Source organism: Lytechinus pictus, unplaced genomic scaffold (assembly GCF_037042905.1).
Source record: "Lytechinus pictus isolate F3 Inbred unplaced genomic scaffold, Lp3.0 scaffold_34, whole genome shotgun sequence".
Lineage (NCBI taxonomy): Eukaryota > Metazoa > Echinodermata > Echinoidea > Temnopleuroida > Toxopneustidae > Lytechinus > Lytechinus pictus.
In genome coordinates, this window is record NW_026974154.1 from 533783 (window position 1) to 558188 (window position 24406).

The 24406-nt window shown below is 34.9% G+C and overlaps 1 protein-coding gene across 1 annotated transcript in view; it reads left to right on the plus strand.

Annotated features, from left to right (window-relative positions):
* The window catches only part of LOC129262742 (gamma-aminobutyric acid type B receptor subunit 2-like), a 99323-nt gene extending 93983 nt beyond the window's left edge, over window positions 1-5340 (plus strand). Inside the window, exon 19 of the mRNA XM_064115401.1 lies at window positions 2472-5340. Within this exon, the coding sequence (XP_063971471.1) occupies window positions 2472-3039 (568 nt within the window). The 3' untranslated portion in view covers window positions 3040-5340. The remainder of the gene's footprint in view (window positions 1-2471) is intronic.
* Window positions 5341-24406: the final 19066 nt, after the last annotated feature.

Consider the following 24406-nt stretch of genomic DNA (forward strand, 5'->3'; position numbering starts at 1 on the left):
TCGGTGAACAGACACAAAAAAATAAACGTTCGGTGACTAAACTTGCCCCTCCTACCTTGCCAGGAATACGTGTTGTTTCTTATTGTTCTAACTCTGTGACTGCCTAATTACTTAACCCATTTGCTATGCAGGGGCGGCGGAACGGGGGGGGGGGTGCATGCGCGGGGCACTTGCCCCCCCCCAAAAAAAAAAAAAAAAAAAAAAATAATAATAATAATAATAATAATAATAATAAAATTAGAGATAAAGATAAAAATAAATAAATAGAAAAAAAATAAAAATAAAATAATCCCCGTAAAAAGGCCCTTTTTCAAAATGAAATGTGCCCTTCTACAAAATAAAATACCCTTTTCAAAGTAAAACATAATACGTTTTAGGTTAAAACAAAATCACATATTGTTTGGCTCGCGTTTTGCCCTCGCAACATTGTTTTGTATTTTATTTCATTTTGTATATAATTTGTATAATGAAAATATTTGTTATATGTATATGAAGTTATGAAAATAAAAAGTAAAACATTGAAAGAGAGAAAAAAAGCTTAGAATGTCCAGTTTTCAGGTTGAAATGTCACAAATTTTCAGCTCGCGCGCCGCACTCGCATTATTTGATTGGTGAAATATGTATCCTATTCATGAGTCACTAAATGTAGTTTACAGATTCCTTTTCTGGTCATCATATCCAGAATTTCGGCTTGCATTTTGCGCTCGTGTTAATTCCTTAGCAAGATACACATATGTTTCATGATAACAAAACCTGCTCGGAACGTTTAATTTTTATGTCTTTTTTTTCATGTCTTATTGCATGAAATGTCCTAAGATTGGGAGCTCACGATTCGCGCTCGTAACATCTTGTGAGGATGCACTTTAACAGAATTTGGCGCTATAATTGACCAAAAGGCGAGTTTTACAAGTTTAGAGTTGAAAATACGCTCTCTTGCACAAACAAATAAAACGTAAATATTTATCTTATCAATAAAAAATAACTTCAAAAATGCTAAGGTTTGCTCAACTCAATTAATACAAAACACACAAATACTTCACGCAGATGATAATCTCATGGTGAAAATATCTGCTTGCACCAAAATGCCCATTTTGACATATATATATATTTTTTTTGCTTTGTCCCCCCCTAACGAAAATACGTTCCGCCGCCTTTGGTCTGCTATTACATTGGTCTCATTGCGTTTTGGTTAAAGATTTACTAAGAGTCAGGTCGAATATAATACGTATTTTCACCAATTCATAGTTTAATTGCCAAGCTGTCGCCCCCCCACCCTCTTACTTATTTAGTTTACTTGCCAATTTGTTCATGACTGGTTTTTCATGTATAAAAATAAGCCTATATTTCTAGAAATCATTTTTGAAATTGAGTATAAATTATCATAAAAACTATGCTAGCTTTAATTTCACCGAACAAACAAAAAGCCGCATAAGCGATAAGCAAAATAAAGTGAGTGCGAAGCGCGAGCTGAATATTGCAATTATTCAATGTATTAGACCTAAAATTGAACATTCTAAAAAAAAGTTTCCTAAATGAAAATTATTTTAAGACTTCAGATTATATGAGACAAAAATGACAGTTGGCAAATAGACTTAAGACCAAGTGAAAATGTTCCGCTTTTATTTCCATTGCTTTTGTGCTGCTGATATTGAACTCTTGTGATATAAGAAAGTTTGAGCGAACAAAACTACTCAGTCAAGAGAAGCATGACAATAAATCAATATCTTGGATTTTCCTGCGTAATTATGATAAAGAAAAACAAAATGTCATGTAATACATGTAAAATAGTGATCCCTATCGATAAAAGCTAGCAAATGTTTTATCTTGATTTTTTTTTCTTCAATAATTCAATCTGCCCTTTTCCCCAATACTGAAGGAGGTATTTTTCGACTGTTACCCAACACTTCCATGGCAATGATGATGAATTTGTCAGAACGATTGATTGCTTTAGTCATTGTATTGTTTCCTTACATATCTGGACGATTATAATTAAACTGGCAACATTCATTAAAAAAAAACATTGAAAACTAAAGAAAGAGAAGGAAAGGAAGAAAAAAAAGAAGACAGAAATGTTGGTTTGCACTTTTCTTCTTAATTATGTTGACTCCTGAATTCTGTTTGTGCAGGGATCATCAAGTTCCAGTAGACAATTATTAGAGTGCATTGTATGCAAAGCTGACTTCCGTAAAATGCTTACCAATTGTGTTTTCATATTTTCATGTTTGTAACGTGTCTACTAAGGAGCACAGATACGAGATTACGTCAAAAATACCTGTCTTACGCTAATCATATACTGTCTTTATCACCTCTACCTTCATCGGTTTATTCTGGTTTTATAGTCTTGCTCTCAAATATTTGCTAGTTTTTATTGATAACGGACATTGTGTTATCGTGTCATTTGTGAGTTGATTGTATTGTCTGTTTGTTTGTTAAAACCCCTGTCTTCCCTTAATTACTGTAAATCATTGCAGAGCAGTGGTAACACCAGCTGTGACGTCATCACTAAGCCCCGCCCCTCCCTTGATCCCTCGCTGGTCTGAAGAGATTAATGATGATGAGGAAGATCACGAATCTGATTCTATGGATCTGTATGCTAACTTTGGGGGCGTCTACATCGGCCCACCGGATAAACAAGAAGACCCACTTACTGATCCACTGACCTCTGACATCACTTCCGCTGGAAACACAAATTCATTGGATACAATGTGCACTGATGGAATTGCGGAGATTCATCGTCCATTTGATGACGTCATGGGATATAACGATTCCATGGATATCGGTTTGATCGATACTCATATTCCTAAACATTCAGCTGATGTTTTCGATAAATTATCACCTGTTCAAAGTGTGAACGAAAAATTCTCTTCGTCTGGTAGTGTGAACGATACGTTTGGTATGAACGCTCTTCTTTCGTCAAATAGTGGTATGAACGATACTTTTAATGGTTTGAATAAAAAGACATCGTCAAATTGCAGTGTTTCTAATGGTGGGAATGCACCTTCTGTTCAAAACTATCAATATTCTCATTTATTAGATTAAACATGTGCTCCTTTTTCGTAATCGGTTTGTGAAACATCACTTCTTGCGCCATATTCATATTACCGCGTGTTATTGGTATTATTTGGATGAAATTTACAAACATACATCTGTGCACTGAACAATTCATATGATAATCATTTTTCGAGAAAATGACCATCATAACCATCCAAACTATCAATCTATGGGATCCGGTCTGATTGAAGAGTTGCGGTCATTAAGAGATGAATTAATGGTCAGCAAGGGATAGTCAAGAAATTGTCAACAAATATGACATAGTTTGGAAAAGTTATTCGGCAAGAACATTGTAGATCATGGCATGCCCGGAATATATACATGCATAAAAAAATACTTTGTGAAATATTAGCTTCCCGACAATACATGTAATAATACAGGTAAGTTATGCAAAGTAGGAATAAAATCCGATATTTGTTGTCAAAACTCGCAATGTTTTTCTTATGATGTCAAGATTTACAAGTGAGCAGAATTACTAGACATACTAGAACTACTGAAATTTACGAGAACATTTTCCTCATAGAGTTCAGTGCTATTTTAATGTATTACGAAGCGATTTCAAATAAAGCTTCCGGCATGTCCGGGGCGATGCAATATTGATTATCCGCATAAACCAAAAAAAAAACATCCTAAACGAGGATTTTTAAAAAATGCGTGAACCTATTTCCTAATAGACAAAGAAGCCAACTAAAATTTCACTGCTTTTGAAGTTAATCATGGATTTCATCGTTCATGATTTGGATTATCATCTACAAATATTGTGCTCTTTCATCATATTTTCCTTTGTTTACCTTAATTTGATAACCCTTTAGAACTTTTCGTGTTTTGCTTCATGCTATGCGAATAAACTCAAACTCGAAAGTAATTATTAGTTTTCAAGAAGTGTATCGCAATACACAAAGTTATGTTGCACATTGCTAGACGTATATTTACGTATGTTTTTCCGACCCAATCAAATTTTTCAATATTTTAAAGTAATTTCCCGATCAAATTGGGGGTATTCCCAGAGAGTATAAAGTATGAATACTGATTAAATGTTAAACGGGGACTCCATGCTGAACATAGTTATATCTAAATTACAATAGCAAAACTCATTGAACAAAACGCTTCGTTATAAATCAATGAAATTATTACATTTTGAACTTTAGCAATGGTTTGAAAAAAAGGGGGAGTCTGAACACCGTAATGAATACGCAATAAGTTGGCTGATGATATTATGTCCCCAGTTTTCTTTTTCTTATGTTATTACATGAAATTATAATTTTATCATTTTTCTACATGTCTGCATGGTGAGTGTCCATAATGATTTGCATCATTGATTATCTTACACGTTTAATAGGTCAATCATTTCTTTTTATTTTTGGAATACAAAATCGGAGTAAATATAATTTCAGATAATAAATACACATAAATAAGTGGGGATGTGATATCAGCATGCTCACTACATTTTCATAAAGACAGGCATATCGATGTTTCACCGAAATAATATCACGCCTAAAAATGCCATAGCCCTGTGATTCAATGTCCTATTTTGATGAAATTATCGGTGTTCTGTTTGTCAGGTTTTAGTTTTATTTTGAGCCTGGAGTACTCATGCAACTTTTGAAGAAATACCCCCAACTATTATTTTGCTATTCAAACAACCATTTTATATAAATATTGTGTGTCTGATCGTTATTTAGTCTTATCGTTATTCGTCAAGTCACTAAGATCGATTTGTTATTTGGGACTGATTTTGCCATTATTAAATGATGAAAACTAGCTTAGCAAAATAAGTTTTCCAATGGGTGTCCGCGATTAAAATCCGGTTAGTTTAAGATGACGTTTTTACTCATTTCAAATGATGCCGGTCGTGGAACAATCACAAACCAGATACCGTTGAACCAAAATACATTTTGGGGGAGAACCAGAAATGCTTACAAGATGGGGTACACAAGCTCATGATTTTACAAGCAAAAGAGACCTATTTTTCCCCAAAGGTGGAGGGACACTTTTCCATTGTTGGAAGGTACAATAACATAATTTATACCTGTTGGGATGTAGTTTTCGTGAATGCAATTATAAACATCTGAATCTAAAATGTTATATTCAATGTATTCAGCGTAAACAAAATGCATGTGTGCTGAAACATATATTATAACAGACTAAGAATTATTTGACCTACATTGTTGTGGTGTACATGTACTGTATATAATAAGGTAATAAATATATTATTCAGACTGTCATGATGTTAAGATTATATATATTGTCTATATCTTATTGATGATAATAAACTGTCTTTAAAGCTACAAAATATTTTAATGTTTTCATTATTTGTTCCTTTTATATTTCACTTGGTCTGTTTGACGGCTTACCAGCGCACGTGTCTTTGATCATAATATCACAAATACGTGTTTACATCTTTCAGAGTACACTAGTAATGCCATTTTATGGAATTCCACCTATATATTTCCTTTTTGGTTTCCAGAATCCACAAGGTCTACACTATACTTACAAATATGTTATAAGTATATCTAACCAGCAGTTCTCATTTGATTTAGTCTAGCGTGATTTTCATCTACCATCCGTGCTCTCTACCGAACGTGAGTGCTTGTTGCAGCCAGTAATGGGGATTTTTTTTCTCTCAAACACTTCATAGACACTTAAAGGAACGCTTATAATTTGGCTGTAAAAATGTTACACGCTAATAAAACGTGTGGATGTTAAAAGAATCACCGGCTAAATATTCGTGTTAACTTCGCGGCTTCTCCGAGACATTTGTAAAACGTTAGCGATCTGAGTTTGCAACCATAACGTACACGCAGGTATAGTGCATACAATTTGTGAAATGTGATTTATGGATATGTTTTTACATTTTCCTCCGCACAAAAAGTTTCGTAACGCACCCCCCCCCCCTTAAAAAAATGCATCGTACCAGCAGAGAACAATTAAAACACTATTGATTCAGGGAAATCATGATGCTTACAGAATTTGAAGACGCCTATATTTTTAATCATTACTTATCAAATGATTATGGTAGGTCTCGTTGGCAGATATGAGACTCCTCTAAAGTCTGGACACGTGTCATTCAATCAAACCTTTATCGTGCATGTTTTGCAGCCTATCTTCTTTATTCACAATGCCTTTTATCTCAAACTGAATCACGGAAAATATCACGCATAGCTAATCTTTGGACGTGGCATCTCTGACATGTGCTATCAGGCAGAAGCAAACAATACATATCAATTTTAATGTAGTTTAAAGTTCTTTCAGCAACGGAAAAACATGCCAAAGCAAGTGATACAAAAATTGTCAATATTTAATGTAGATTAAAGTTCTTTCAACAAAGATCGGCTAAAGGAATAAAAATAATCATATAGTATATTTGATGTAACTTAAATTTCGTTCAGCCAAGAGATGAATTGCAAAATGGAAGGAGCAACAACTAAATATTCAAATAAATGAATCGTTTATTCATTCCGACTGACATTTCATCGAATTTCATCTAAAATATGCAAACTAATAATACGATAATCAAACAAATAAATGTGAATGCAAAATTTCATTTATGTACATGGAAGTCGTAGAAAAACAGAAAGCAGATGCTTGTGTAGGGCTACGCCTATAAAACGTATAACTATTAACAATTAATATAGAAAAGGGCTAAGAGAAGGAAAGGGAATGGAAGAGAGGGGTAGAGACGCGAGCACGTAAAAAAGGAACGGGCATGTTTTACTTTGCATGATACAAAATGTATTAACATGATTAAATAGTTTTACAGTAGGCAACTATGATACATAAAGTAGCAACTTCAAATATATAGTTATTGTATTATTATACATCTTTTATAACATCATGTTAAGCAGGGCCCGCTGACAGAACAGCTTTCAGATCTGAAGTGGCTTCTTTGGGTATAACATGACGTTATCATTGTTTATTTTTATTATCATGTAATGTTGTATTTGATTTTGATTTATTTATTTACCAACAGCATTCCCATGTTTACAGATCACGAAACAAATTGCATAATAGTTCCACTTACATGTAAGAAGCATACAATGATAAAAGGGACTAGAAAATAGCACAAGTGCTAGTCGAGTCATCCCCACAATACTAAAATGCATACATGTATTCAAGAAGAAAAAAACATTGTAAAGGGTTTTCGGTAACATACATCTTTTTAACGGACAAGTCCCCAACAAAAACTTGATTCGAATAAAAACTCACTCACTATTTCTTTTGTACTTTATTATGTGAAATATGAAATTTTCAAATTTTATCCCTGTTGTAATTGAAACAACGATCAATTCCTCCCTAAACATGTGCAATTAGCATTGTTTAATGCCAAAATGGTTCAATCAAGTTGGTCCTTATTGTCAAATCTGTAAAAATGAAATAGTGTATAATTCAGACAATAAAAAGCAAAAGAAATAGTGAGTGAGGGAACACCATGGACTGTCTCATTTGCATGTCACTGAGTTGTGCATATCAATGTTTTGTTATAAATATGCGAAACTTTAAAATGTCATAACTTTCTTATTTTACATCCGATTTTGACTAATTTTTCAGCACAACGCTTGCTTGATTTTTCTCTATTTAAATCACAATTTTTCTGGGATGGACTTGACCTTTAAGTTTCATCGATTCGGTAATTAAATACTGTAAAGTACATGTAGCGGTATGAATTTATGATAACAATTTTTTTTGGATAATTCCTAAACCCCTTTTTTCAGTTTGAATTCAACAGGTACTTTATTCCAGAAGAACCCGAAAAAGACATCAAAACTTGACCCTGTTCTTAGTCTTGGAAAAACTACTAAACTGTATTTATATAGAAATGTCATTATAGAAATAATCGTTGCACTGTAGGCTTGGTACCGAAATTCTACTAAGGGGGTTTGGTAAAGATCTGTTAATTTAGAAGAAAGAGCTTGAGGAAAAGGCCAAACACGCTTTAAGTGAATGGAGTTTTTAAACCTTAAAGGAGAATGAAACTCTTGGAGCAAGTTAGCTTTTGTGAAAGCAGAAAAATCAAAGAATAAGATCAACAAAAGTAAAATAGGACTAGCAATAAAAGAGTTATGAGCATTTGAATGTCAAGATCACTAATGCTATGGAGATCCTCCAATTGGCAATGCGACCAGGATATATGATGTCACAGATGAACAACTCTCCCCTTTTGGACACTGAAAATATACCCCAAACATTTCTTTTTGCTCATTCTAATCATATGACAAAAGATTCATCAATGATATAATGTTGTGAAACCTCTGTACTTGTCCTTTCATAAAGAGAACACCTCACCTTGTGATAGACTCTATAAAAGTGAGAATATAAGTGAAAAAGGTACTAAAGTAATGAGGGAGTTGTACGTGTGTGACATCACAGATCTTGGTCGCATTGCCAATGGGAGGATCTACATGGCATTAGTGATCTCAATATTCAAATGCTCATAACTTTCTTATTATTCATTCAATCTTCCTCAAACTGTCAACAATATGTTTCTTTGATTTTTCTCTTTGATATGGATTCAGCTGGTTTCAAGGGTTTCATTCTCCTTTAATTGTACATAAGTACCGCATTGTTCATTATCCTCTAGAAAACAGAATCATGATGGGAAAACCGTATTTACATTTATCATTAAAATAATGAGTATGTACCGTAGAATGCATAATTTACTCTTATGAATATGTTTCGAGGAATAAGACATATATTCTGTACATAATTACCATCAAGTTCATTTTCATCTTTAAGAAAATCATGATGGAAAAACAAGAACAAATTTACACGTATCATTAACATAAGGTACAGGCCACTGTTAAGCAATTTCATTCAATTATTGCTTGAATCGTCTGGAACACGTGATGGTAAATCACGTGGAGGCTCTGACTGCAAAGAATGTTGTTGGAACTGATGTGGCAATGATTGTAAAGGGGTATGGTGTGGATACTGCTGCTGGACATTGTGATGTTCTGTGTAGGGATGTCCATATGGGTGTGATACTCCAAAATAGGATTGCTCTCTTTGTTGCTCGTACGTGGGCTGACCTTGTCTTCTTGTTTGTGGAGGTAGCTGCTGTGAATTTTGTCGGGGCGACAATGTGAAACATTTGCCCGAGGGTGCTGAAAGATCTGCTGTTGACTTTGCTGTTGGTAGATGTTAACTGACGACGGAAATGATGAATGAGCGGGTCTGGCATACAAAGGGTAACTACCGTCTGATCGGACTGGTGCCCCTGATCGTGTCCATTGGGTTTGTGAATACAAATGTGCCATTTCTTGATGTGGCTGGGTGGGCTGTGATGAGTGCATTATCGTATCATTTCCCCATTGCCTATTGTTACCATGTTCGGTGAATAGTTGCGAGTTGATTTGTCCTGCTGATGATTGTAAGTAGGATGCAGTAATTGATTCTCCGAGTGTTGGTGATAATTGAGTGGTATGTTGATACTGGTTGATAGTGAAGTGTGATGTACCCTGCAATGCTGTTGCGCCGTATATTGAATGTCCTTGTGATGAAATTGGCTGATAAGCGTAAGTTGAGTTTTGTGATGACATGAATGGGTATTGTGGTCTTTCATCTGTATGAAATTGTAGATTTGGATCAGTAGCATGTACACCATACGCAGTAGACATTATACATTGTCTTGCGATTTGCTGAGAGGCCTCGTTCGGTGGCGCACTCTGTATGATATACCTACCCTGTGTAATGTCTCCTTGATTTTGACTAGCCGATGATTGTCGCTGAATAAACGGTTGAACGAATCTGCTTTGGTGTGCAAATTGCCCTGTATCTACTGGAAAATTAGTGTAACAAGGAACCTGTTGGTATGCGTGCGCTGGCGTGCGCTGGCATTTGCGACTGGAGGAAAGCACATTGTACTTGCACTGACCCCGATGATGGGAACCAATTACTAGGTTGGTTTCCTGACTGCGTGGCCGTCCACTGTGGATCAGCCAGAGAGTTCGGATCTCCGGTTGTGGATTGCACTGATAGCTGAAGAGAGTGCTGCTCACCTGTTCTGAATCCATGAGCTTGATGATAATAATGCAACACTGATGGTCCCGTCTGATTCGTGTATGATTGCAAATGGAATAAACCCTGGTCCTTTGCGTTGGTCATGTGAGAAGGACAAGCCTGGTATGATACATCAGTATGGGTTGGTTCTATGGCAAAATGAGTAACTGGCACTAGAGGTGATTGATAATTCAGCAAGGGGGACATTTACTCTGGAGGAACTGGGGGTATTCCGTACCAAGTAGCTTCTTCGAACTGGGATGGGGATATTTCACCAACTCTTGTTGAGGGCAATGTTGGAGGAGCTACCTTCTCGTAGTATGGCAACTGCCTGTGTTCCTCTGGCAATGCTTTCCAATTAGAATTGTTAGTGAAGAAAGGGTTCTGGAGTGGAGACAAAACAATAAAACATCACAATAAATGACAGTAATTCTGGATACGCACAATAATGCAAATATACAGAGTGAGTCAGAAAAAATGTCCCACTTCGGTAAAGTTAAATTGTTTAAAATATGAATATTTAATCATTAGTTTCATGATATGTCTTGATAGAGGTATCCTCCAAGTGCATTCAGGTACCATTTTCATTTGATCCCGTGCACGCATGACTGAACTTCGGACAATCTTTAGAAGACTGTCGGATCTCACTTGCGCCAAGTTACTGGGTGATGAATAAAACAGTGCTTTAGACAAAGACAGTCAGACAGACAGACTGGCATGCTCACAAACACACACACGTACGCACACACAAACACACACACACATGCACACGCACCCCCAGACCCACTCAAACATGCACACACAAGCCGTTGGGCTGACTCCTTGCTGTTCTGCGACGACCTGAATGCCCTGCGTTGAGGTTGGTACTCGTTCCTGTTCGGTGATATTTCTGAACATTCCGGAGAACAGTCTTTCTGCTGGGACACCGAACATCTGGGTAACGGCGGCGAAACCCTTGCAAAACAACTGCTACACTCTGAGTCTTTGCATACTCGGTGACTCGGTGACCATAAATGACCTATGTTGTGGTGTGAATTGAGGACGAACCATGATTCGTGTACTTTTGCTACTGTAAAAAGAGGCTCAAGTGACTGCTGCCAAATCAGGCAAGCCCTTTTATAGGCAAGTGCAACAAAAGCACAGACATCCATTGTAAATTTTCATTGTTAACCAACAAAAGACATAACCAGCATATTGGATTTATGTGCACTTGATGATGATGATGAAGATCAAGATGAAGATGAAGATGATGACAATGAGGATGATGATGATGATATGATGGTGGTAGTGAATGTGTTTTAAGGGGAAAGATTGTCGGGAATTGCCACTTAAACATTCAGCGATCTTGCTAAAAATCAATGCTTAATCAGAAAAGAGAAAATTATGAACCAGTTATTACCATGTGTGTTGTGTGTGTTTGTGTGTGTGTGTTTCAGTCTGTCGGACTGTCTTTGTTCAAAAGAGTGTTTTATTCCCCACCCTGTAACTTGGCGCAAGTGAGATCTGACAGTCTTCTAAAGATTGTCCGCTGTTCAGTCATGCGTGCAGGGGATCAAATGAAAAAGGTACCTGAATGTACTGGGAGGATACCTCTATCAAGACATATCATGAAACTAATGATTAAATATTCATATTTTAAACAATTTAACTTAACAAAAGTGGGACATTTTTTCTGACTCACTCTGTATAGAAAATAACAGAAGAACCAGCACTCAACTGTAGTTCATTCTTCCCATAGTATCATTAACAATATCAATTCAGTTTAATATACAAATCATGAGAGTTTATTGCTCTTCCTGGTATATCCTGGTATATCCAACATGCTAAACGTGTCATGGAGGAGGAGATGGAATAGCTCAACCGGCATCATGTAGTAGGGTGAAATAGGTTATATTCTTTGATAGATTATATTTCTTAAATGACACATTCACTCGAACTATAAAAAAAGTTGTCTTGAATGAAAAGCGCAAAATCCAACAAGCTCAACACTGTAAAATAAGAAAGAAATGACATTTTAAATGTTCGGATTAGTCTCACAAAACAGTTATGCGCTCATCCTGTCCGGGTTGATATGGAAATGAGGGAACAGATGATATCATCCACTCACTGCATTTCACTTTTCCGTACAATAATATAAATAAAACATGTTAATTTTCTCCTCATTCCCATACGAAAAAACAATTATCTCTCTCGGAGCATATGGAATTACCATGATGTTAACGTTTTGTGGCTCAGTCAATTTTATTGGTCATTGTCGTCAGATGTGTAGAACTGAAATATTTAAGCAATAAAAACAAAATGTTGTTTGTTCTTCCTTTACACTTTTACAGGGTTCCTTAATTGAAAACCTCACCACCGTATAATGTCACAAAATGTAAACGTTATTCCATAATTTTTTTAAAAAGAAAATAAACTTTCAAGGTGTAAAATGGGGGGGGGGGGGGAACACAATAGATTCATGTAAAAAAAATTCACCCAGAAAGTAAAAAAATTGTTTTACATATACTTTTTCCATATCATAATACGATTTTCTTTCTGACAAATTTGATGAAAAAAATTGGCAGACGGTGTTGGCATTTGGCTGAAAAGAATGCATTTTCCAATGGTTATTCAAATTCAGTTGAGGGCACCATTATCATTTCCATAAAATCTGAATAATTTATTATGTTTTAAAATTTATATGTGTAAATTATTACGAGAGAACCAAAGGTAGAGATTTTAACCATATATCACAGACAAAAAATATACATTATCCCTGATAGCAGAAACTGGTAAAAAAGGCGGATCTTGCACCCGTGAATAACGTCATTATGACGTCGTATATTTACGTCATTATGACGTCTCCAAGATTGACTTCGACGTCTTAATTACGTCTTTGCAACGTTTTTATAACGTTTTCCTGACCAGTATCAAGGGCCAGATTGACGTCGTGTATTGACGTGATAATAGTCTTCGAGAGTCGATTACAACGTCTGAATGACGTCCGTGCAACGTATTCTTGACCGCTTTTAGACGTCATATTGATGTAATTATGACGTCTTTAAAAGTCAACTACGACGTCTTAATGACAACTTTGCAACATATTGCTGACTAGTAATAGACGTCATATTGACGTCCCATATTGAAATGAATAAGACGTCGTTTGGAGTCAACTATGATATTTTAACGTATTCTGACGTGATGACATAAACATTTACATTAAATACATGTAATGTACACACACCACTTCAAATACCTTGTCATTGAGGATTATATATTGTTGGTGAATACTGAGGTGGTCTGACAACGTCCAGTGTTCCCAGTACCAATATAATGATCCTCCATGCCAGGGCCTTGCATAACTTGACCCCCCCCCCCCCCCCCCAGAAAAAGAATATACACAAAAATGGAAAACGAAATCAAATACATGTACGCATTTCAATTAGGAAATCATGACAAATATTGTATTAATAAATAAAGTTGCATAACATGATATTACCAGCAAAAAAAAAAAGAAAAGAAAAAGTTTAAAAACTCTAAATAGATAAAAAACACTTTTCTATGAAAATGCAGTATTAGGGTCAAAGGAGTGAAATAATTACAATGTTTGTTATACCAACACATAAATACACATTAATACATACATGTAAAAGAGGCATTATGAATAATAATGATCTCCAAGAATTTAGCTTTTTTGTTGAAATTGTAATTAAATAAACATTCAACTTTAGACAACTATGTAATGTAGGTAAAAATATACTGTATGTACAAAAAAATACCTGAGTTGCAATGATTTCAGGATTTATGGAAGCTTGCATTTGGGTGAAAGAATCATACATGCACATTTTTAAATATATATACTATTTTTCAATAGAAATTAAATTAAGATGGAAATGGAGGGACCCACTAAAAAGCAATGCTTGTACAATGTGGGCCCCTCAAGAAATAGGTAACACAACAAATAACAAAATAACAAAGTATAAATACAGATAATCAAATGAGAAAAGAATGAATAAATGAGAGGGAAATACTCACAAAATAAATACAAAGTAATAAAAAATATACAGTTTGGTGAAGGACAAAACAACCCGTCCTAAAAATATCTACCCTTCCCACCCCCCCCCCCCCCACAAAAACTTGAGAAGAAAAAAAAGGGGAAAAGGGGGAGAATGCCCTGAGAAGATGGATGGGTGCTGCTGTACGTAGATAGAACACATGCCGTCGTGGACTCAAGCAAACTGGATTCAATGATGTGTATAAGAGGAGAAAAAATATATAAAATAACCTGGAAAGAATATAATGCACGAAAAATGTGATTGATGCCGTTAAACAAATAACCGGTAGGAAGGCGGATAAGCGGACTGGAGAGGAGAAAATCGAGGAGAGGATAGACACAATAATGAGCACATCTGAGAAGGACTTGTGTCAGATTTTTTTAATAAAAAAAGGATAATAATTTTATGTTTTAATTTTAGTTTAAAGTAATAATGATGATGACTTGACATAATAATGATGATGACTTGACAGAAATGATGAATTAAAATTAATTTGGGAGTATATTATAAGGTTTTAATAGAGATAATTTGAATTTAGTCTTAAAAGAGTTCAAAGATTTTGCATTTGTTATATCATTATGAAGTGAGTTCCATAACTTCGGTCCATCGTATATAAATGTGTTCTGAGCCCGCAAAGTTCTTAAAAGTGGTAAATGAAATTCACCCAATCGCCTTGTTGGATAGTTGTGAATGGATTGATTTTTTGGAAACATTGAATTGAATACATTTGGGAGGTTGTTGTTGTTATAGTTATACATAAACTGACCGAGATTAAACAAATATAAGTCCTTAATTTTCAATATTCTATGTTAAAAAAATAATGGGTCAGTATGAGACAAATATGCCGTGTGACATATAATACGTAGAGACTTCTTTTGTAATAGGAGTAATTTGTCTAAGAGTGTTTGTTGTGTGTTACCCCACGCTAAAATTCCATAATTTAAATAAGGCAATATAAGAGATGAATATAATGTAAGCAGGGACGATAATGGTAAACAAAATTTAAGCTTGTTAATTATACCAATGTTGCGTGAAATAGTTTTACATATGTTATATATGTGAAATTTCCATGAGAGCTTATTATCGACTGTTATTCCAAGAAACTTAATATGGGATACATTTTCCAAGGGAGTTCCATCCAAAATAATATCAACAGGAAGTGTATTTATGGAGTTGCTAAACAACATGTATTTTGTTTTTTGAAGATTTAGTGACAATTTATTTGCTCTTATCCATTCGGTAACATTTTCTAGTTCAGAGTTGATTATATTAGCAAGGTGAAGAGGATTTTTATGTGAAAAAAATAAGTTAGAGTCGTCCGCAAAGAGAATGAAAGAAAGAACGTCTGATGATCTACAAAAATCATTGATATAAACTATAAACAAAATCGGGCCTAAAATACTACCCTGGGGAACTCCACAATTATTTTTTTTCATTTGAGAATTGCAACCGTTTAAAAAGACATATTGCTTCCTATTCAAGAGGTAGCTCCTGAACCACTCCAAGGCCTTCCCACGCACTCCATAATGATGTAATTTGTTAAGTAAAATATCATGATTAATGGTGTCGAAGGCCTTGGAGAAGTCCAGGAACAAACCAATTAAATGAGAAGATTTATCGATTGAATGTGCCGCTTTTTCAATGAAACTCAATAAAGCATGTGTGGTGCTATGCTTTTCCCTAAATCCAAATTGGGAATTTGAAAGAATATTATTTGATTTGAAAAAATTTACAGTTCTTTTATAAATAATCTTTTCAAGTATTTTCGACAATGTAGATAACAAAGAAATAGGGCGATAATTATTAACATCTAATTTATCACCCTTTTTAAACAAGGGAATGACTTTTGCAATTTTCATGCTCTCGGGGACAATGCCGTTAAGAAGTGACAGATTGAAAATATGAGTTAGGGGATCCGCAATTGACGATATTACCCCCTTAAGAAGAAAATTATTGATGTCATCATGTCCTGTACTTTTTTTAGAACTAAAATCAGAGACAATATTAATTATCTCCTGATTATAAGTTGGAGCGAGAAACATTGAACTAGAATTTGGTGGGCCTAAAAATTCAGAAAAGTGTTTTGTTGCGGGAGGAATATTACTTGCAAGATTTTCCCCAATTGAAGAAAAGTGATTATTCAGGATACTACAAATTTGGTGGGAATCTTCAAAAATAACATCGCCAGATCTAATTTTTGTAATATTAGATTTGTTATTTGATATATTCATTGCTTGTTTTAAAACTTTCCAAGTATTTTGCATATCACGCTTGTAAAGTTGTAACTGGTTAGTAAAATATCTTTTCTTTTCTAAACGTATAATTTTTGTCAATGTATTTTTGTAAGAAGTATATTTAAGTTTGGATTGCTCAGAGCGTTTCATTTTATGTTTATAATACAAATTATTCTTCCTATTTATCGAACGCAAGAGCGATTTGGAAATCCATGGGAGCTTCGGTGATTTTTTGTAGTTAGATGTCTTATCTCTAAGTTTTGGAATATGAGTGTCAAAGTGTAAATTAAAAATGTTCATAAAATTTTCAAAGGACAAGTTTACGTCATTATTATCAAAGACACAAGACCAATCAACATCGTCTAAACTAGCACCCAGACGAGCTATATTTTCGTGTGTTATTCTTCGTTTTAATAGACGGCTATATATGTTATTGTATCTGTCTTTTAAAGAGAAATTAGTCGAGACAGGGAAGTGATCAGTGATATCAGAGAGTAATATGAAGGAATGAGAATTTTCTCATGAAAAGTTTGTGATTGTATAACATTATCAATTAGGGGTAAAAGACAGTAGTTGCAGCAAATAATCATTTCTTGAGAAAGTCTTTTGAAATTAAGGTTAATTGTAAAAATATTGTACATGATCTAGATCTGGTACAATAATGTATACCTAAAATCAATAATTATGATGATCACTAACACAGAAAACATATGTGAGACAGGACAGTGTATTATAATAGATTTGAAAAATACCCGACATTTGATAGATTTACATGCTTATTTTGCTCATTTCTCAGCAATTACGCATTTTCTTCCCGAGCTATTTGGCACGTATCTGTTACATACAAACACTTTGCTAGTAATTCTATTGGATTCTGTTCGAACTCATTTTATGATTGTTACTACAACTGGGAATTTATCTTTAAGGGGGTACTTGTATATGATCCGGGATCAACATAATTATATCTATTATGAATAAAGTAATTTTTACCATGCAAAATAGTGAAAATTTTATCAAAATCAGAAAAAAAATAATTACCAAAAATTGATAACAAAAATATTGGTCATTAACACATGCAAGTAGATAAGTTTATGATATTATGCCATCATTTTTATTGTTCTGTTACCAGATGAAATAATAATTATTTCATGTGTGTAATAAGTATGTCTTCCAATCCCATGTAGCGAAAGAACTTCCAGCAATAATTAATACAGTTGAGTCACATCAATACAGTTTACAATCCAATTTAAATACACAATTTTATATACAAAATAATAAGTTGGGGATACATGTACGTGTACGTCTGTATGACATCACATCATCAGCCTGTTACTTGCATACGCTTAGAGGTCTTTTACTAAAATAATGCAGAGCTGAGAATGTCATACATTTCTCTATTATCCCTTGTCCTATTTTTATGAATTTTTCAGTTTTGTTAAAAAGTAATCAAAGGCCATATCCATGGTTACCCTTATGCTTGACCTCAATGCCTGTTCGCTTTTACACAACACATTATTGTGTGAGATACAAAGAGCTTTGAGATGCCATCCTAGTCAGCAAATGAGAAAAAAAATTCAAATTACCAGGCAGTGACAGTGCTGTTCCAAGTTCAGAGCAAAGATGATCAGGAATGTGGTAGGTCTTCTCAAATTATATTGATCCAAGGTTGTTGACAATTGGATGAGAGGATGGAGCTAATTCCATGGCCTTGGAGCAGTAGTGGAGAAAGTTGCATCACCAGTAGCTAATTTGTAGGTGCATGGTAGACTAAGGATCACAAAAATAAAAAAGCAAGTGCGCCTAGAATGAAAATGACGCACAAGGCATTCCTTTTAATACATGTAATCTGGACCCCTGTCATTGACTTTGAAAATCAGTAGACGGACACTGGTGTTTATGTATTTCCTTTCCTAACCTCTTGTCGAGGCCCTGGCGGCTGCTTCCCGAGCGAAGCGAGGGATTTCCTTATTTGCGAAGCGAATTAGGCCTGGCGCGAGCCAGGGCCTCTTGACATCTGAGCTGAATTACATATTTATGAGGAACGTCTTCCTAATGAATATACATGAGTCATATTACTGGTCACCTAGTAAACCAATGAAATGTCAAAGCTGTTTCGTCAGCGGGGTTCGGAATATTATAGTAGTCCACTATTCTGCAGGGGATTCATTTAATTGCGGGACACTAAAGGGGATATAACCAGTAAAATGCTACAAGTAGTAGTACTACTACTGCTACTACTAGTACTGGCCGTAACAGACCCATCACCGCCCCGAAACTTCCCGGCAGATACTGGTCAGCCGCTGGTCAGACGCGAGTCAAGGGGAGGCTCCACTCCAGCATTACATCACTGCACAGCGGAGATCGATAATCGACGCACAGTGGAATCGCATGAAATATTACATTTTTTCCATATCCTGTGAATAGATTTACAAAAACATCTCGTCCTTTCAGTGCAAATTTCATTTCATCGACTTGCAAATCCTTAAATCGGTCAATATTTAGCATTTTAGAGGCATATTCAATGCTCTTTGATATTTCGTCGTCACTCTTCACCAAGAATCCACGGGTCGCCATTTAAGATGAGCTCATGAATATTCAATATGACGTCATAGCGGCCCGCGCTCTCATTTGATGATTTTCAACGACCAAGAACATTGGTAAAAACAATAAAAAAACAAAAGAAAGTCGGTGAAATTCGGGTCAGATGTCAAGAGGCCCTGTCTCGCGGCGCTCTGCTTCGCTGTCTCCCTTGCTTAGCCATGTTCGCTCGGAAAGCAGCCGACAGGGCCTCGACAAGAGGCTAATCCTTTCCTTGACTTGCAGCCAGCGAAGTGGGCGTATAGCAAATGGCACAATGGATGCAGCATTCTGTACTATCTGCAGTCGGCCAGATCGCCCTAATTTAAGCATGAAGAGCATTACAATAGTCCAGTTTAGATTGCGCTAAACCACGGACAGCTGTGTGGCAAGTAGGGGTATAAAAAGCACTTCCCATTGGCCTTTATTCTTCCAATCTGTTCGATGTTATACTGGTTGGGAGCAGGTTCCAATAGCGCTATAAAAGGTGTTACGAAACCAGATGACTGGGTGCAGATTCAGGACACATTCCATTTCAAATTACAGCATCTGCAAAAATAACAGAAGAAGAGAAACATAAAAACCTTTCCTACATTAACTATTTAATATTCATTAGAAACTAAATGGTTCCAATATCAATTTGCAAACTTTTTAAAAATTTATTAAAAAACAATGTGGGGTGTGTTACATATTTTATACTTCAAATATTAACATGTAAAGTCAAGTCGGTGGAGGAGGGCGGGGGGGGGGGGGCTTGATGCCCTCAAGATCTGCACCTCCAAACCATCTCTGTATAGGAAAGGACATTTTAGAGTAAATTTTTTTGAAAAAAAAAACATATTTCTTTTTTTTAATTAATCATGATTTTAATTCATGCTTTTTTGTGTGTTTTAAATGGTTATGGAATAATTCCATAAGTTTGAATAAGAAATTACAAGTTGCCAATTTCACAAGACCAAGATCAATTCTGATGTAATCATAAATGCACATGTTAGGTGTGGATGTTTCACTTATGCCTATCTATTATGTTTGAATTGACAACAGCATGAACCTTGTAGGAGCATTAGGTTACACTTCGTAATTCCGAAGGTTCGTGATTCCGAAGGTTCTTTATTCCGAAGGTTCGTAATTCCAAAACACGTAAATTGCCTATACCTCGATGTTCGTTAATCCGAAAACGTAAAAGGGTTCGTTAATCCGAACATTTGTGGCGTTATTCTGAAGGTTCGTTATTCCGAAGGTTCGATAATCCGAAAACGAAATAAGGTTCGATGTTCCGAAGGTTCGTTAATCCGAAAACGAAAATAAGGTTCGTTGTTCCGAAGGTTCGTTAATCCGAAAACGAAATAAGGTTAGTTGTTCCGAAGGTTCGCTAGTCTAAAAAACGAAATAAGGTTCGTTAATCATTTCGTTTTCAGACTAACGAACCTTCGGAATTACAAACCTCATTTCGTTTTCGGATGAACGAACCTTCGGAATTACGAACCTTCAGAAATACGAACCTTCGGAATAACGAACCTTTGGAATATCCGAACCTTCGGAATAACGAAGCTTCGGAATTACGAATGTATGCGGGAGCATTAGACAAGCTTTGTATCAGAGTGGTTAAAAAAAAAATTAACTGCATCTCATGTTCATGCACATGTAAATAATCAAAATAACACAATAATAATAAAAATCCCTTCCAAAAAGGATAAATTTGTACTCACCATTATATCTGCATGAATATTGTTCTTTTAGTCCACCTATAATGATACAGCTGAGAGATGAGAGTCTGGATGATGGTATCAAGATGGAGATGGTGATTCTACAAGGGCTGCAAAAAAGAAAAGAAAAAAAAAATTTTAATGTTAACCACAATCATGCCAATAAATTGCAAAATCTACAAGTACATGTCACAGCCATGGCACATGCACAGTAGGTAAGACGTAAAATATATGGTGTAGTAAGCCTAAGCCCTAAGGGTCCTACAAGTAAATCTTTGCATGTGCTACTCATTAATGTGCATGCAATTTCAATGTTCAATTTCTACATTGAACTGTGACAGCAGTGTCAGTGTGAGGAACCTATTATGCAAAGAGTATCCAGCAACTGTTTGCAGTTTACTTTATGTCACTTCAATTTTAGTCTTTTTAACAATAATATGAATCTTTTAAAGTGCATAGCTTTCGGAAAAGGCAGGAGGAACCCTTTTAAATATGGCTGGCAAAATGAGGAATTTGGAAAACTCTGTAGGATTTTTCAGGTAAGTTATGGTATAATTTTCAGATCTGATAATTCTAGATCTAATCATCATCTTGATTTTTAACTTCCACAAATTAGTAAGACAATCTGTTTAAAAACTTTGAATATTACAATAGTAATAGGCCCTAAATGTGGTTAAGTGAGGCCTTATATTTGTATTCTTTTTAATTTTACTATCGGTATTAATATATTATTATTCTTACACTTAATCTTTTTTTTTTTTTGCTGGATTTTCTGCATTTATTGGAATATATACAAAACAAATTTACAATGCTTGAGACATAATCATAATATAGCATAAAGTACATAACCAAGTGACAATCCTATATGTAATGACTGGAGAAAGACATAAATACAATATATAAAAAAATGTATATAATAAGTAAAATGCAGAGGCAAACTATAAAAGCAAATATATGCTTGAAGCATAGCAGCCAAAAAGGGAAGGGCTACATGGAAACCTAAGAAATTAATTGTCTGTAAGGAAAACAAAAATTGTCACGAATCATCAAATAACGGGAAAAAAAGTAAAAATTGACAAATGAAGTGTGTGCTAGTGGGTGCAAGTGCAGGTGAGAGATTTATAAATATCTGGATAAAAGTTATTTTTTTAATGAAGCTTTAAAAGAAAAGACAGATGCAGTGAGTTTAATATGATTGGGTATGTTGTTCCATATATCTGGGCCGTAGTGTCTAATTGTTTTCTGTGCTAAAATTATTTTCGGGTTTGTCAAATGAAAGTCTGATGAGTGACGTGTACGATATGAATGAATGTCCCTATTGTAAGTAAAAATGTTTTTAAAGGATGTCGGTATAGCATTGGTTGAGAATTTGTACATAAAAATGGCAGAATGTAAAGTATGGATATCGTTTATTTTCAACGTTTTGAGTTTCCGAAAAATGGGATCAGAGTGAGCTAAATATTGCGAATGGGAGCAAATACGGAATGCCTTTTTTTTTTGAAGGCGCAGAATTGAATCTATTTTTGTTTTATTGCTATTACCCCACAATATATTGCAATATGAAATATGTAATAAAATAAAATAATTGTACAACATAAATAGTGATCTTTGGGAAAGACAATATTTGAGTTTATATAATATACCAATACCTCTGGCAACTAGTGTGCTAACATTATGAATGTGGCTGTTCCAAGTTAAATTAGAATCGATTATTACCCCTAAAAATTTTGTCTCTTGTTTTTCAATGAGACTGATGTTATAAATTGAATGGAACCACGAAATGTATGTTTAGAATTAAGGTGTTTAAAGTATATGAAATTTGTTTTGTTAATGTTTAAGGAGAGTTTGTTTGATTTAAACCACATAGACAATTTATCTAATTCGTGATTAAGTATTGTTTCAAGCATGTCTAAGTTTTTGTGAGAATAAAATACATTAATGTCATCTGCAAAGAGAACATAGGTAAGCAAAGGTGATGCATTAATTATATCATTCATATAAATTGAAAATAACAAAGGGCCTAGGATGGAGCCCTGTGGTACCCCACACTTAACGGTACAAACTTGGGATGATTTATAATGAAAGTTAACATACTGACGTCTGTTGGATAAATAATCATTAAACCATGATAAAACAATACCTCTGATTCCGTAAGTCTTTAATTTACACAAAAGAATATGGTGATCCATAGTATCGAATGCCTTCGATAGATCCATAAAGACCCCCAACGGTGTGTTCATTTTTAGAAAGTGAATTTATCATTTTATCATGTAATTGTAAGATTGCATAGTCAGTTGAATGATTTTTCCTAAAGCCATATTGATTTGAGATTAACAATTTATTTGTGTCCAGAAAAGAGTACAATCGTTTGTAAACAATTTTTTCAAGTATTTTGGATATACCTGGTAATAATGAAATGGGACGGTAGTTAGAGATTTGGCAAGGGTCTTCTTTTTTGTAAATAGGAATTATTTTTGCAATTTTTAGTTGATCCGGAAAAATTCCATTTGAGAGAGATAAATTGAAAATATATGAAAGCGGAGAAGCTAAAAAAATGAATTATTTCTTTAAGTAAACATACACTGATACCGTCATGGCCACTGGATTTAGTAGATTTAAAAGACCGAACAATTTATATGATTTCATGAGTATTGGTAGGGTTAAAAAATAAAGAATGTTCGGCATGATTACCTAAATATGTAAAAAATTATTGGCATTAGTTGCAATTTTAGATGCAAGGTTAGGACCAACATGGGTAAAAAAAGAATTAAATGCATTAGCAATTTCTGAAGGGTCTTGCGTTTTATGCCCGTTTAAAAGGAACTCAACATTGTTAAAATCACGCGTATTTTTATTTAACATTTCATTTACTGTATGCCACAATGTTTTGTTATTATCCTTATTGTTTTCAATTTTATTAGAAAAGTACGATCTTCGAGCCAAGCGAATTATTGAGGTTAATTTATTATGGTATTTCTTGTATTTTCTTTTATGTTCTTGAGTTGGTGATTTAAGCGATATCTTATATAATTGATTATCTCAACCCAGACAAAATACACGAGAGGCGAGTAAATGCAGTTTCTGTGGAGTTTAATAAAAAAAAATTGTTTCCGAAGAGCATCTTCCAAATGATGTATACCGAAATGTAAAATGATATGTTGTCAAATAAAGCCAAAATAAATTATTCAACAATCAAAACATAATAAATATAAACGTAAAAGCCTCCTGAGATGTGTCATATGCGAAAAAATTAAACCAATCTCCTCAATTGTCAATTAAACCAGTCCATCCACATCCATGACAAAGGCACCAGTTTGTCATGTTGGCCAATATGTGGGAAACGTAAAATTCCATCTGCAAAGCTACGAAGCAAAGATTCCCGTTTGCAACACGAGCTTATGCAGGAAAACTTTTATAACAGAAACTAGTGCTCAGAAGCCCCACCAACGGCCCTGAACTAGAATGTGAACGAGGCGACGTTAATGTTCGCTCCAAAATGGAATTCGCTGGTGGCCTCATCCAAAACGGGTGACGAACCAAGCCCCGTTCACATTATAACCTGAGGAGTGGAATATCAATATACGAAATTGGTCTAAATAAATGAAAAGTATTATCTCAGGAAGCCCAAAATAAGTTAAGAATCATAATGGGTAGGAAAAGGCCGAGCTTCAGCAAGGGCGAAAACACCCCCCTGAACACCTGATGATAAATGAATTAAACTAACCGGTAAACCAACGTAAAATACAAAAGGTATCCAAGAGTAGGTGAACAGGTTGGATGGAATTACCTTGCGGCCCACTTTGGGTGT